Below are 13,995 nucleotides of genomic sequence, written 5' to 3'. Positions count from 1 at the left end.
GGCAAGACGGATAATCGTGAGAATCTGACTTGTGTCTTGCAAGTTTGCGTTCTTTGTTTGTTATATCTTGTGCTGTGTGGTCCTTTTCTTGTTTGCATCACTTGCCATCCACGAAAATACGCAGATTCTACCAAAGCTCTTCCATGCGGTTCACACTGCCGGCTTCTTGCCGGCTTCTTGCCGCCTTCTTCCTCTTGCCATAGCCTGCTGTCACAGACAGTCTAAGAGTCGAGAGAACGGTTGGAATTGAGCAGTACTAAGTCTGATGTCGTTTCGTGCCATGCCATAAGTACCTCCCTGGATTGATTAGTTGATCGGCGGAGACGGTGGAAGACCTTACCAGTCATTGTGCTGACGAAGGGGCCATTGTGTCCCTTCTGTTGAATAGGTTATTGAGACATCTCACTCTGTCATGATGACACAACACGCTTCTTGCTCTGCGATGCAATCCGCGATATGCGTTTCCCTTCAATTGAAAAATGATGCCAGCGAAGGAATCTTGCGAGCTTGTGATGACTTCCATCCAGGTTGTCCGCCCCTGTATATGCAGGCATTTGTCTCTCGATCCTTTGAGAAGATTTAGGAGGTAAGTTACTTGATCCATCAGCAGGGCGGGCTGGCGGGAAGCTATGGCAAGTAACTTACCAGCAATTTGCTGACGGTGGACGCGGGGGGTGGGTCGTTTGGTGTAGGACTTTACACATTCCACCCTTGTCTTGTTGTGGCTTGCAACTTCGGTCATCATATAGTCAGGTAAGAGACTTCGCCTATGAGCAGGGCGGGCTGGAGGGAAGTTCATAGCAGAGCTCTTACCAGCATTTGTGAAATCAATGTGCTGATAATGGACATTGGGGGGTGGTCGTTTGGTGCGAGTACTCCTTCGACTCCATTCGTCTTCTGCGAGATATGCTATCGATCATTTGGCATCTTCAGGTAAGTGACTTTTCTATAGGCAGGGCGGGCTGGTGGGAAGTTTATAGAGAGGAAGGATCTTATACCAGTATTGTGTAAACACTTTGCTGATGGAGGTGCCTTCTGGACCTCCAGTTCTTAGGCTTCGATATGCGGTTCACTTTGTATTACGGATGCACAGCAACATATACTGGTGTCCTCTCAGGTAAGTGATCCTCTCGCTTGACAGGGAGGAGCTGGCCAGAAGCTGATCGAGAAAGTCTGACTAGCAGTGGTGTGCCTGTCTCCCTTCGCTTATACTGTCTGAATGACATCAAGCCGCTCACCTTGACGATTTTACGACCATGTATCTACAGGCAAGTATTATTCCTTTCTAGGCAGGGAGGGGCTGGTGGGAAGTCTATAAGGAACATCTTGCCAGCATTCGTGCTGACGGAGGTGCTTTGGCTCCTCCACATTATACAGGTTCCATCCGTTCAATTGTTTCGTCTGCGCAAACGCGACCGGCCGACTTGTCACTGACGAGCTTCATCTTCACTCTATTTGTAAGTAATATCTCTTAAGCAGGGAGGGGCTGGCGGGAAGTTTATGAGGTCTTACCAGCAGTGATGTTGACGGAGGGGCGTTTGTTCCTCCTGGCTCTTTAGGTCGGCTGCTCTTTGCTTTTACGAATCACTGTCGTCTATCCGATGCTCAAGTCATGGCAACGACGAAAGCAGAAACATGGCAGGAAGTCTGCCAATAGTTTGGGGTTGAGTTCATGCGCTTTTGACTGAGTATCTGATAGATGCTCATGAAAAACGCGCACTTAAAGGCGCCTACCTTAGCGCACGGAAGGTTAAGCATTCTGAAATCCCATTTAGCATTGAAACGCTGTAGCCTATAGTAGCAGATAGAACCTCAGTGCAACAGACGCACAATCCGCCTGGAGATCATCTGTCGGCACAGGCATTCATGGTTCAGTAAGTTGTACAAAGCCATTAATGCAAACCACCCGGATACCTATCGACCTTTGGTTATATCTAGTCAATCAGGATCGCACAACTGCAGGGACGACTCCGTCCAAGGCGAATAAAGCAGATGACCCGGTCTAGGATGGCTCTGTTGTGCATGAATAAGAGAAATCGAGATCCGAAATACAAGGTGAATAAGATGTATAGCACGGATATCGAAGGGTAGTATACTATTGATTCGAATGTTGGTATCGACCTTTGGTCCTCCTGATTTCAGGATGCAATTGTGACGATCTCAGTCTTCGGGTCTCCTCAGGCCAGGCAGAGCATTGTCTTCCCAACGGGGATTGGCTGGGGGCGATCTTGTTCAGACGTCTTCTCGACATTTGCGCTGGTTAAGGGATGAATACAGTACGTACTCTGTTCAACCTGATCAATCATTATAGTTGTGGACTCGGAGACTTGTGGAAAGTGGTCTACGAATCTTGTGTTTTACCAACCGACATGGATGATTACCGAATCGGGTAATGACTTCATGATGAGTCGGCGAAGGATGTCCCTCACAGCCGAGGCAAATCCCCCTACTTACTAGTAGGGCCCGCGGCGATCCTGAAGGAAAGTTCTGCCGCGCTGTAGTGCAAAGTCAAGGCCTTTTTTGATATAGATATCGTGTTGTTTGGTGATTCCGGGGTGGTTCCTGGAGTGCTGCAGTCGACTATAAGCAATCCGGCTCCTTCCAGATGTATCCCATCCCTCTCGCAATTTGAGTTCGATAGATGGATCTGAAGATCTGACAGAGTTTACCATCATGGTACAGTCCCCGTGGTCGGCGCTATGGCGGGAGGACCACCGCCAGGCAGATATCATGCTTGCCACGCAGCGCCACTCTCTGATACCTCAGTGGCTGCTGTCAGACGTGGAGCCTGAATGTCAGCGAGGGTCATCAGATGGACGTTCCAATGACAACCCGGTGGCTTCCGTCAGCCCTGACGGTGACCCATTCCCGTCCAATATTTGACACCGAGGAAAGGACGAACGAAGGGAACTGTTCAGGCTCAACCATGGGCAGTCGGTCAGGAAGACCGGGGGTGTCCGGCCTAGGAGAAAGTTGAAGGCGAGACATGGTTCCAGATGAAATTCCCATTCTTCATTAGTGTGGACGAAGGGAATCCTGGCGACAAAATTCAAGTTTGATGAGACATTTAATATGGCGACAGCCACATCTCCACGTCCACGTCGTCTGGCTTACCAGTAACAAGACAATCTGCACTTTCCATTTGCTCTTAAGGCCGTGGTCGAATAAAGCGCAGACTAGGAAGCTAGTGGGCAGACCGGCGATGCTTGGTAGTGGCGGTCCTCAGCGATCGGCGTGTTTCATGATTTCTTAGTGTGCAGATAGTGAGTCCATCCGGAGCACTAGGAGCATACGTATGCAGGACAGCCACCCCGCAAACTTGATGTCAGTGGTCTCATGCTCGAGTTCTTTGTTTCTCGCGGTGTTGACTCGATGAGTCTCGGCCTGATTGTCGGTCAGCTACCTAGATACAGGGTTCCCTGGACGATTCCGCCCAGAAAGTAATCAAACATTCCGAGGAACTTGAGAATAAGTACGTAGTCAGCAATAGTATCTTGCGGTCAAATGGAAAGGGAAATCAGAGTTTCTGGTCTGGACTGTCGTGGATCCTGGTGGAGCACTACAAAGACCGCCAACGACACCAGGATGTGGTCGACTAACGTACTTACTGTAGCAGTAACAATCAATAGTCTCGACTCCAGACCTGGACGCTCTCTAAATAGCGTGCACTGTTATTTCTGTCTTAAACAAACAGTCTCGATTATTATTGAGCTTTCTTGAACAGACTTCGGGGAATAAAACATGTGTTAACTACAGTAGTGCCAGCAGCCTTAGGCGCCAAGGCAGTCCAGACCCAATCAGGTCTTCTGCCATTTGATCCATCAATCAATCATCATCTTCATACTCACGGATCTTTTTGGCCCACATCTTAATCCATTCTGTCTGTCGGTGGTGCCAAATCATCTTCGCAGGATGTGAGCTGTCTCCGGCTGTACCTGTACCTGTACCTGTCAGACATGTCTCTTTCCATAGGCCCAATGGTTGTGCCATCCTCCACCATGGATTGCTCCTGGTGGAGTTCCGTGGGTGCGTGTACGCCTCAGGAACAGAAACCCATCCCTACAAATCAGATTGCTGCATTCGCTGAATTTCCCGTTATTCAGAAGGAAAACAAAGCAGGAACAATGGCAATAATGATGTCTTTTTCATGAGGATTGGCGCCCAGACTCTCGTTGGTGACTCTCTTTGTGGCGCCTACCCTAATAGACACAATCTTTAAAATGTGCCTCTTCCCCCCCCTCGACCTCTTCCCAATCTTTTCATCTTCTTCTTCTTCTCCTCTCGTCACTCTCCTTTAGAATCGCTTTTGCTGTTATTGTCCTGTGCAGTGCACGGTCAATAGTCATTCCTTTCTTGTGAACTTTATCTGCTGCTTGCTCGCTCAAGCACACCCTCCGCTCCCTTCTCAAATCTTTGAGAACTCTGCTTCTCGGCTCGCTCCTTACACAAACTACTTGAAGACAAAAGAAGAGAAGACTCAAAATGGTCTCCTTCAAGAACCTCCTCACTGCCGGCCTTCTGGCCTCCTCCGCCGTGGCCGCCCCCCACGGCCACCAGCACCGCCACATCGAGAAGCGCTCCAGCACCAAGCGCGGAGCCGCCTACAACGATGTCTCGGCCGTGCAAGCCCTCGGCAGCAATGGCTCGATTTCCTGGGCATACGACTGGAACATGTTGGCCTCGGGTACTCTGCCCTCCGGCGTCGAGTTCGTGCCCATGCTCTGGGGCAGCAAGATGTTCGGCGGCTGGCTCTCAGCCATCGAGACGGCCCTTGCCAGCGGCAGCCAGTACATTCTGGGCTTCAACGAGCCCGACAACAGCGGCCAGTCCGCCATGTCCCCCTCCGAGGCCGCGCAGGCCTACAAGCAGTACATCACCCCCTTCAGCGGCAAGGCCAAACTGGTCTCCCCCGGTGTCACCAACAGCGGTTCTCCCGGCCAAGGCTTGGACTGGATGAACACTTTCCTGCAGTCCTGCACCGACTGCGGCATCAGCGCCCTCGCCGTGCACTGGTACGGTAACTCCGCCGAGGAGTTCAAGAACTTCGTCAACCAGGCCATCTCGTTCGCTTCCGAGAAGGGCCTCGAGAGTGTCTGGATCACCGAGTTTGCCCTCAACAACGACATCAGCACAGGCGCTTCGTCTAGCGAGTCCGAGCAGTTCCTCAGCGAGGTTCTCCCCTGGTTGGACTCGCAGCCCATGGTCGCCCGCTATGCCTACTTCATGTGTGCGAACAACTACCTGATCAGCGGAAGTGGTCTCACCTCCACTGGACATATCTATGTTTCTTAAATTTTTGTTATATACTGTGGTCCTAGTCTTCCCAGAGTCAGTCGACGAATACGTATACCCTTACTACATAGAGTCTGTGGAAAATGAACGGGTATTGTGTACCCTAAAAAGTTAGAAAACAAAGCACACTTTACATAAGGGCCAGTCTAGACTCTCTGCTTTAGCTCTGTATTTGCTTATAGAAATCTATTGTTCTGGTTCAAAATCAATCACAAAGTAAAGAATAGATCCACAATTTATAACAGATTCATTATTAGTCTCGTAGCCTATCTACAAAGGGAAGGTGAAACTGTGAAAAATGTTGATCACCATCAGAAGGAGGGGCATTGTCTGTTACTTCAAAAGCATTTATTTATGTGTTTATCTTCTGAACCACGGATTTGTGGGAAGAATAACTTGGAAAGCAATATGATTGGTGAACGTTAGATAACGTCAAACAAAATGGCCACAGACTCAATGCTGATTGGGAGAACCACTGTTGATCTCGGTAACCCTAATAATGAAGTACAGGCACAAAGCATATAGAAGAATATTGGTTGAAGTTCGGTTAATAAGGGTAGAAAATTAGGGGTTGGGTCTTTCGGTCTCATGTGAAATTGGTACCTTGTTATGTCTCTGTCGGTGTACCGTGCTATACTAAATTAAAAAGGCCGTTCACCACATGCTAGATATGAAGATAGATGTAGATGTAGACTAGCGCATGAGAATATAGACAAGGTAGTACAACTCCAGACGCCGGGGTATCCTAATATACATACATCCGCAAATGCAAACCACCCGTCACTGTCATTCCATCGGTGTGTCGCCGTCTTGGTCTTTGGTTTCGTCAGGGCCGTCCCCCTCTTGGGGTTGCGGAGTAGGTGGTTCGGTTTTGAGACCGTTGACTGCTTCGTCTGCGATGACTCCATTTGCGGCATTGCCGATGCGACTATCGTCAGCACCGTCTCCGTTCACTTCAGCTTTCACGGCGACATCATCACTTTCGGCTGCCTCCTCCTTCTCCTCCACCTCCTCCCAGGCCCGTACCGTCCCGTCCAGTCCGCAGCTCACCATGAGCCGCTGCCCTCCCAGACTGCACGTATCCACGCCCAGCACCACCCCATTATGCCCTTCAAGCCGCTGCAGAATCTTCTTGCTCACCACATCCCAGCAGAGGATCGAGCCGTCCTCGCTTCCGCTGACGACGAACGCTTCCGGCGGCGCCCCCGGCAGCCCGTAGATCCCGAACCCGCCCAGCAAGCTGTATTTCCGGTTCACGTGACCCTGATACGTCTTGATGCAGCGACCCTCGACGTAGTTCCACAGCCGCACGCAGTCGTCCAGCGTCCAGGCGAGCACGAACTTGCCGTTGGGCGAAAACTTGACCGCCGTCACGGGCGGGTTGTCCTCGTGCACGAGCGTCCGCAGACACTGGCCCGTCGCCGTGTCCCAGATCCGAATCAGCCCGTCCGTGGCGCAGGAGACGATGAGCGTTCCGTCCCACACGACGTCGATCCCGCTGACCGGGTCGGAGTGCGCTGGCAGCGACCGCATCACACTGGCGGACCGAACGTCCCATAGGAAGACAGCTTCATCGTAGGATCCGCTGACCAGCATGTTGCCCTTTGGGGAAAAGGCAATTTGGTAGACGTAGTTGTGGTGGCCGACAAATGGAATTGGATGAGCTTTGCCCTGTCAATGGAAGAAAGACATTAGTTCGGTCAAACGACAGACGTAGACACATGGCACTACCGTCAACACGTTCCACAGCCGGATGGTCTTGTCATCCGACCCCGACGCGATCGTAGCCCCATCCGGACTCCACGATATCGTAGAAATACCCGCCAAATGCCCCTCGAATGTATGGATGAGCTTCCCGCTGCGCGTATCCCAAACCTTGACGGCCCCGTCGGCCCCTAGATACTTCAGTCACACCCCATCGCACGATCGTGCCTGACAGATGAACATACCTCCACTGGCGATCATGGTAGAATCAGGAGAGAATTTCACCGCCGATACCCCCCGCAGATGCCCTCTTAGCAAGAACTTTTGCTGATAAGTCAGTTTCTCCGGCTTGGGCGGCGGCGGAGGGGCCGGCGGAGGCACTGGCGTAGGCGACCGGTCCGAATACTCCTGGTCAACCTCTACGTCCCCCGCGCTCTCCTCTTCATCTGCCTCAAGCTCGTCATCCTGATAGCGCTCTGACAGCTGCTCCTGGGCGCTGGTTTCGGAGTGCGACGGGCTGCGTCCGCGGTTGCGGGACCGCCAGTAGACGTCGGCATCGACGGCCAGTTCATCCGGAGATTCTGAGCCGCTGAAGCTCCGCGTTCGACGGTACGGTCTTTTAGGCGGGTACACCTTTTGCGCAGTCCAGCTCACGCGACGACGTTGCTCGTCATGGTCGGAGAGAGCCGCGAGCTCATCCGACGAGGAGTCGATGGGCGAATAAACATGTTTAGTCTCGGGAGTGCTGATGTTCTGCGTAGACAGTCTCTCTAGTCGGCGACGTTTGGAGCGATGATCTGAATTGTCCATTTGGGCCGTGTCAATTGACTGGTAAGAAGCTAGGGATGTGACTCTCAATGGCAGAGACTTGTGATAACAATCCCGCGATAATGAAAATCACGCGGGCCAATGACGCCTTGCGGCCTGAGGCGGTGAAGACGTGACTTCATCGGTGTCCTCAATTTCCAGGCATGCAATAATGTCCTGACTTTGGCAAGAAGCAGCGCTCGGCATCTATCTACTGCTTTCAAATATTTTCTCCGATAGATCAATTTGAGAATGCTTCTGATACGACGCTCATCGATCATTTGATATACCGACAGCCACCATGGACCCCTCTCGATCTCCCTCTCCGTCCCTCTCCTCCCCGCCCTCCGAGATCCGCATCCTCACCCTCAACTGCTGGGGCCTCAAATATCTCGCCAAATACCGCCATGAACGACTATCAGAGATCGGCCGTCAACTCGTTCTCGCCGACCCTCCTCCCGAAATCGTCGGTCTGCAAGAATGCTGGACGCAGCAAGACTACGAGAGCATCCGCCAGCAAACCAGCCACATCCTCCCTTACGGCAAGTTCTACTTTGGCGGCATTTTCGGCGCAGGACTAGCCATCCTCTCCAAATGGCCTATTGAAGAAAGCACTATGTACGCCTACCCACTCAACGGGCGGCCCACGGCCTTCTTCCGCGGCGACTGGTTCGTCGGCAAGGGCGTCGCCTGCGCGCGCATCCGGTTCGGGCCAGAAGTCGGCGACGTCGCAGAGGTATTCTGCACACACCTGCACGCCCCATATGAACGAGAGCCCAACGACTCGTATATCTGCCACCGCACAGCGCAGGCGTGGGAAATCGCCAAGCTGATGCGTGGCGCGGCCGAGCGCGGACACCTCGTCATCGGACTCGGTGATTTCAACATGATCCCCTCGAGTTTCGCGCACCAGCTCATCCACGCGCATGCGCCCGTCCGCGATGTCTGGCAGGTCCTGCATCCGGACTCGTCTGTTGGTGCCGCCATCGACTTGCCCGAGCAGAAGCGAAATAGGCCCGTGCCCACGGCGGAGTTTAACCTGCTGGAGAACGGCGCTACCTGCGACGGCATGTTTAATACCTGGAGGTGGAGTAAGGAGGATCGCAAGCGTCTGGAGAAAGGAGAGGATGTGGTCGTCGATAAGGACGCGCCCTGTCCCCGGGGGAAGAGATTGGATTACATCTTTGTCGGGGACGGCGGGTACCCGCCTGCCTATCCCGCGCCGCGATGGTCGGTCCAGTCCGTAGGGGTGGGCATGACACAGCGGCATCCGACGCTGCGCTGCTCGCTGAGTGACCACTTTGCTGTTGAGGCTGTTATCAGCCGGACAGCCTCTCAGACAACAGAACCGAAGGAAGTTGCGCATCCTGTATCCAGTGCGCCGAATGCCAGCTGTACGCCGGAAACATACGACCGCATACTAGGAATGATTGACAAGTATGTCCGCCGCGAACGCTCCCAGCGCCGCTGGCGCCTGGCCCATTTCGTGGCGTCGGTTGTTGTCTCGATCGGCTGCTTTGTTGGGGTCTGGTGGACCGGCGACCATCTCCCGTATGTGGCCTTCATCCTGTGTCTGGTGAGCACGCTGAGCTTCGGGGCGGGGATCTTGGATGGGCTGATTGGCGGGTTATTCGTGTCGAGTGAGTTGCGGGCGCTGAAGGAGTTTGAGTGGGAGGTGCGCAATGCGAAGCGCATCGTTGAGCGAGCGGGTGCCCGGGGAACGACCAAAATTGAGGAGAGCCCATGACTTGGGTTGTTAGGCTTATAATATTACAATTGTATATATACCTTCCGTAGACGGCGCTAAGTGTACTAATATATTAATTTACGAGAGGACGTGAAATAGAGTTCAATGAGTGTCATTTCGAGACTATTCGTGATCAATCCATGTCATGAAAGAGTGAAATGGAATCCATCCATCACCGAATTGCATTGCATCCAGCATCCACAGCAGCCACTTACTCGGCACACTCGCGCTGACGCTGGTCAAAGACCTTCAGGGCCTCCTCGGCAGCCTTGACACCGCTGAGCACCATGGCGCCAAAGGTAGGCCCCATACGGTTGAAGCCGTCGATCTCAGACAGCTCCATTCCACCGATGATCAGACCCTTGGCGACCTCACGGGTATTCTTGACAATAGCGTCCTCGGCGGAGTTCATGTCAAGACCGCGCATGCCTCCGAGCTTGTCAACGGTGTTCATCGACACGAGTCTCTTTGCGCAGAAGGCACCAAAGGGGCCGTCATGACCGGTCGTGCTGATGACCAGGGGCGCATTGATGGTGTTGGGGTCCATGCAAGAGTGGTCGTCGTGGTGGAGGGTGACCAGGGTCCAGTTGACAACCACACCGGCAATCTGGGTGTCCTTGGCATCACCGCTAGCGGAGGGCCGGGTGACCAGGTCCTCGACGGCGGTGGCGTTGAAGAGCTTGACGTTGGGGAAGGAGAGGACCTTGGACATCAAGGTAGAGGTGAAGAGGGAGGCGTGCTTGACGACGACGAAGTTGGGGTTTGCAGGGTCCTCTTCGAAGGGCACGCCAACCTCGTTGAGGAAAACCTCGGCAGGGCGACGGAGGACCATGGCAGAGAAAAGCTGGCCTCCGAGCCAGGCACCACCACCTAGGAGGAGAGTTAGCTTCGAAGCGTATGATTTATGAAGTGTATACTGACCAGGAGAGACCGAGGCCTCGATGATAGCAATCTTCAAGTCAGGACGAGCTTTGGCAAGCACGTACGCAGTACTCAGACCACAGGAGCCAGCACCGACAATGACAATGTCGCTCTCGGCATACTTGTCCAGATCCTGAAAGTAGCGTCTGGTCATAGCACGAGAGACCTGGCTCTCCCTGATAGGAGCAAACTTGAAGTCATCCCACTTGCCGCCGAAGTGGTCAAGGAGGTGAGTCTGGGAGGTTCCAGAGGTAGGAACAGTCTCTGGGACCACAACCTTGGCCTTCAGGCTGGGAGATGGGGCCACTGCGGGCTCAAAGATGGCAGCTGGGGGAGACATTTTGAGTCTGTAACTGGTTAGCTATTCCACGGACGTGGACAACACAGAACAGAGGGAAGGCATGATCCTTTCGCTGGTATTATCCAGATCAAGTTTTGACCGTATAATCTCAGAACGAACCCATCCATTGGCACCGTGGCTCTCTCGGATGCACTCCAGTCAAGAGTTACGAGCTCCAAAAAGAGATACACGTTGTTGTGCCAATGAATGAGAACGAACACCGGCCCACGCCCAAGATTTACCTGAGATACCTTGATCATTGAATGAACAGCCCAGCCAAAGTGATTCCATGGCTTCCATCGATAGAAAACGACCCAGAGGGTCGAGTCACAGGTGTGTATTACATTGCAAGTGGATAGTGTTGGCCTATAGAGTGGTTAGCACACTACGAAAGAAATCCAAGAGAAGAGAGGAGAACTTGTAATAGCTGTTGATAGAAGTCTTCTGATGGACGATGGTAGGAAGTGTGATTAAGAGAAGAGAGAGAAGGTGAAAAGGTGAAAAGGTGGGGGGTGCAGGAGGGGTAGTTTAAATAGTGTGAGTAATGAGCAAACATGCAGACAGACAACTACATCCTGCATCGTACCCTGGGTAAAAGTTCTATCATTTCCCTCAATTGGATAGTGTCGTTTACGATTGACGTATTAACGGATCAAACACAACTCAAATTTTGTTTGATAGGATTCAATTGGTGAATCTATGCGCTATCCCCTCCCAACGACTCCCGGAAATCCCCGCCATCGATATGGGTCAGTTTACCCGGTGAGCTTCTCAGCAACCGAGATCGGCGTCATATTGACGGGATGGACATCATAATGTCAACAATCGTGTAACCCACTTTGATTCAATGACTCACTTGATCGTCGAGACCCTCAAGAGACTCAGATGTAAGGTGGTTCTGTGGATGTGCATCCTTTGACCCGCTCTCCACCAGATATGAGGTTGCAGGACTAACGGAGTACAACGATCCGATTATCTATTTAGTAGCATTCAAAAGATCCTTTGCTATATCCTAGATGTACTGGGAGATTGGTAGCAGATGTGAGTGCCCACTCGCACGCCATACTCGTTGATCCAATTTTTCCTCTTCCCAGCCTTCTCAACCTCCTCCGCCCGTTCCTGCAGCATGTGCCGCCCAGTAGCGGCAGCAGCATCGTCACTGAAAATTATCCGGAGGCACAACATATCGCACAATTCCTTCTTCTTCACTGTAGACGTCCAAGTTGTCTCCAACCGGATTCTCTCGCCTGTCTCCGGGACGCGGCCTGCCGGATACACGTCCCCGATCAGAGCGGCAACTCGGCCAAGGTACTGACACCACCATGCCTCTTGCGCCGACACACATCTGCTAAGCTGGTGGTGGAATGTCTGGTCTGTGGGAGGGAGGTCGCCCTCCCATCGCTCGCAGAGGATCAGAGCAAGCAGAGCGCGATCAACATGCGTAAGGTTGTTGATTGACGCCAGAATCCCAGTGGTTGTGCTATGAAGCGCAGAAGCGGACTGGCTGGCCCGGTGCACCTGAGAATGTGCGTACAGCATGTTGGCGAGAGCAGTTATCAAACTAGCATTGAAGGATTCTGGTGCTTGCAAAGATGCTTTTGGTGATGAAGAAGTTGGCAATGCCTGTAGAAGAAGGTCCCTGATTGCCTTTGCAGATGGAGGCGCGTATGGCGACGTCGCAGATAGAAGAGGGTGCTCTGCCCGAACCTCTTGTGGAAGTCGATCAAATAAAAAGCCCTCACGTACTCCTCCCTGACAGAACTGTATATGCGTAATGGCCGGTAGAGCGTCCATGATCACATTGACCAAAACAGCCACCGCGGGGATCTGTGATGCCCGCCGCTTCGACACTCCAAACACGCTGACTTCAGAATCTGAGACCGTCTCTAGAACGGATGCCGTATCATGGAAATCCTCCCTGCACGCTCTGTAGCCATTGATAATCGGGATCGGGTACGGATTGACCTTAGACTGGTTCATGAGCATGTAACCCCAGCCCCTAAACCCTCCACCACAGAGATACAAGTCAAATGTTCCACTGCGCTTAGCAGCCTCAACGAGACGCTCAGGAAGCTGTAGACGAGCGTACGCATCCTGGAAATTCTTCGTCATCTCCTCCTTCAACTTTGCCTCGGCGTCCCCGCCTTGCCTCCTCGCCTCTTCCCAGCGCAGCTTCAACGCTGCCGCCCCGTACGGGAAACTAAACGAACCCAGGGGACTCGTGCTCACCACCCCATCCTCCTCCATCACCCAGGTAATCTGCGTACTCCCACCCCCAAGATCCATCGCAAGTCCCGCGACAGAATGCGAGCTACTGGCGATTCCCAGCGCCCCGATACGCCCCTCCTCCTCTTTAGAGAGCATGCGCACCTCCCAGCCGGTGCGGGCCTTGATCCGCGCCCGGAACTCGTCAGAGTTTGGTGCCGTGCGTGTGGCCTCTGTAGCGAGGACGTGGATGTTGCCCGGGGGTACGCAAAAGTCGTCGCAGGTGATTTTGAACCGCACGAGGCGGTCCACAACTTGCTCAATGATCTCTTGCGAGATAGGCCCCCGCACCCTCTGCCCGTTCTCCGTCTGCGAGAATTGGGCCTCGTAGAGGGAGATCCCCACCCGGTCTTGGTAGATTGTTGGCAGGAGCCGGGCTGTCGGCGGGGAGATGTCGGTGATGGAGAAGCGAATTCCGTTGCTACTTTCTGGTCAGATTGATGAAAGTGAATATACCTGATTCTCTGGACACAGGAGCAGCGGCGGAGTTTCAGTGCTTTAGCTTACCTTCCCATGTCCACCAGGCCATACAGGTTGGCCGTATCTTTTTTTGACTCTATACTCATGTTGACTGCTCAAAACTCAGAGACCGAGTATGAAATAGATGCACCAAAGTTATGTTGGTATCCAGAAGTCGGTACGGTCAAGCGCTTTTATGGCGATAAAGGAGCGACCAGGGCGACCTTCCAGTCAAGAAGATGAAACTCCTTAGACCCACGAAAGAACAGCTGGACACGATGCAAACTGTGCCTCTCACTGTAGAACAGTTCTCAACTGATTTTGACGATGCGATGGAAGACAGGACGATGCGAAAGTCAATCGAAGATTGTCTGCCCCACTAAAACACACGCAAGGAGCTATATTTTATCACTGGCAGCGATCCAACCATATTCAGAGCGTCCTATGACATTACAATCTC

The 13,995-nt window shown here is 52.7% G+C and overlaps 5 protein-coding genes across 5 annotated transcripts, besides 2 other annotated features; 2 read left to right on the top strand and 3 right to left on the bottom strand.

Moving 5' to 3' along the window:
• Nucleotides 1-157: 157 nt before the first annotated feature.
• Nucleotides 158-190: a microsatellite.
• A 4,292-nt stretch (nt 191-4,482) lies between these two features.
• On the top strand, nt 4,483-5,292 carry NFIA_054040 (glycoside hydrolase family 128 protein; the record flags this gene model as incomplete). The annotated part of the gene is made up of 1 exon (XM_001257954.1): nt 4,483-5,292. The coding sequence occupies one exon, from the start codon at nt 4,483-4,485 to the stop codon at nt 5,290-5,292; it is 810 nt and encodes a 269-aa protein (XP_001257955.1).
• A 786-nt stretch (nt 5,293-6,078) lies between these two features.
• On the bottom strand, nt 6,079-7,806 carry NFIA_054030 (WD40 repeat domain-containing protein; the record flags this gene model as incomplete). The annotated part of the gene is made up of 3 exons (XM_001257953.1): nt 6,079-6,963; nt 7,024-7,187; nt 7,242-7,806. The coding sequence occupies 3 exons, from the start codon at nt 7,804-7,806 to the stop codon at nt 6,079-6,081; spliced, it is 1,614 nt and encodes a 537-aa protein (XP_001257954.1).
• Nucleotides 6,282-6,307: a microsatellite.
• A 298-nt stretch (nt 7,807-8,104) lies between the features above and the next one.
• NFIA_054020 (inositol phosphosphingolipid phospholipase) lies at nt 8,105-9,550 on the top strand (the record flags this gene model as incomplete). The annotated part of the gene is made up of 1 exon (XM_001257952.1): nt 8,105-9,550. The coding sequence occupies one exon, from the start codon at nt 8,105-8,107 to the stop codon at nt 9,548-9,550; it is 1,446 nt and encodes a 481-aa protein (XP_001257953.1).
• A 211-nt stretch (nt 9,551-9,761) lies between these two features.
• On the bottom strand, nt 9,762-10,811 carry thiA (thiamine thiazole synthase; the record flags this gene model as incomplete). Its single annotated transcript, XM_001257951.1, has 2 exons — nt 9,762-10,420; nt 10,472-10,811. 2 exons carry the CDS (start codon nt 10,809-10,811, stop codon nt 9,762-9,764), a joined length of 999 nt encoding a protein of 332 aa, XP_001257952.1.
• Nucleotides 10,812-11,816: 1,005 nt separating this feature from the next.
• Nucleotides 11,817-13,642, bottom strand: NFIA_054000 (retrograde regulation protein 2; the record flags this gene model as incomplete). The annotated part of the gene is made up of 2 exons (XM_001257950.1): nt 11,817-13,497; nt 13,584-13,642. 2 exons carry the CDS (start codon nt 13,640-13,642, stop codon nt 11,817-11,819), a joined length of 1,740 nt encoding a protein of 579 aa, XP_001257951.1.
• Nucleotides 13,643-13,995: the final 353 nt, after the last annotated feature.

The sequence above is a fragment of the Aspergillus fischeri genome, genomic scaffold (assembly GCF_000149645.3).
Source record: "Aspergillus fischeri NRRL 181 1099437636266 genomic scaffold, whole genome shotgun sequence".
Lineage (NCBI taxonomy): Eukaryota > Fungi > Ascomycota > Eurotiomycetes > Eurotiales > Aspergillaceae > Aspergillus > Aspergillus fischeri.
The sequence above is the reverse complement of the archived record's forward strand: the minus strand, read 5'-3'. Positions and strand labels throughout refer to the sequence as shown.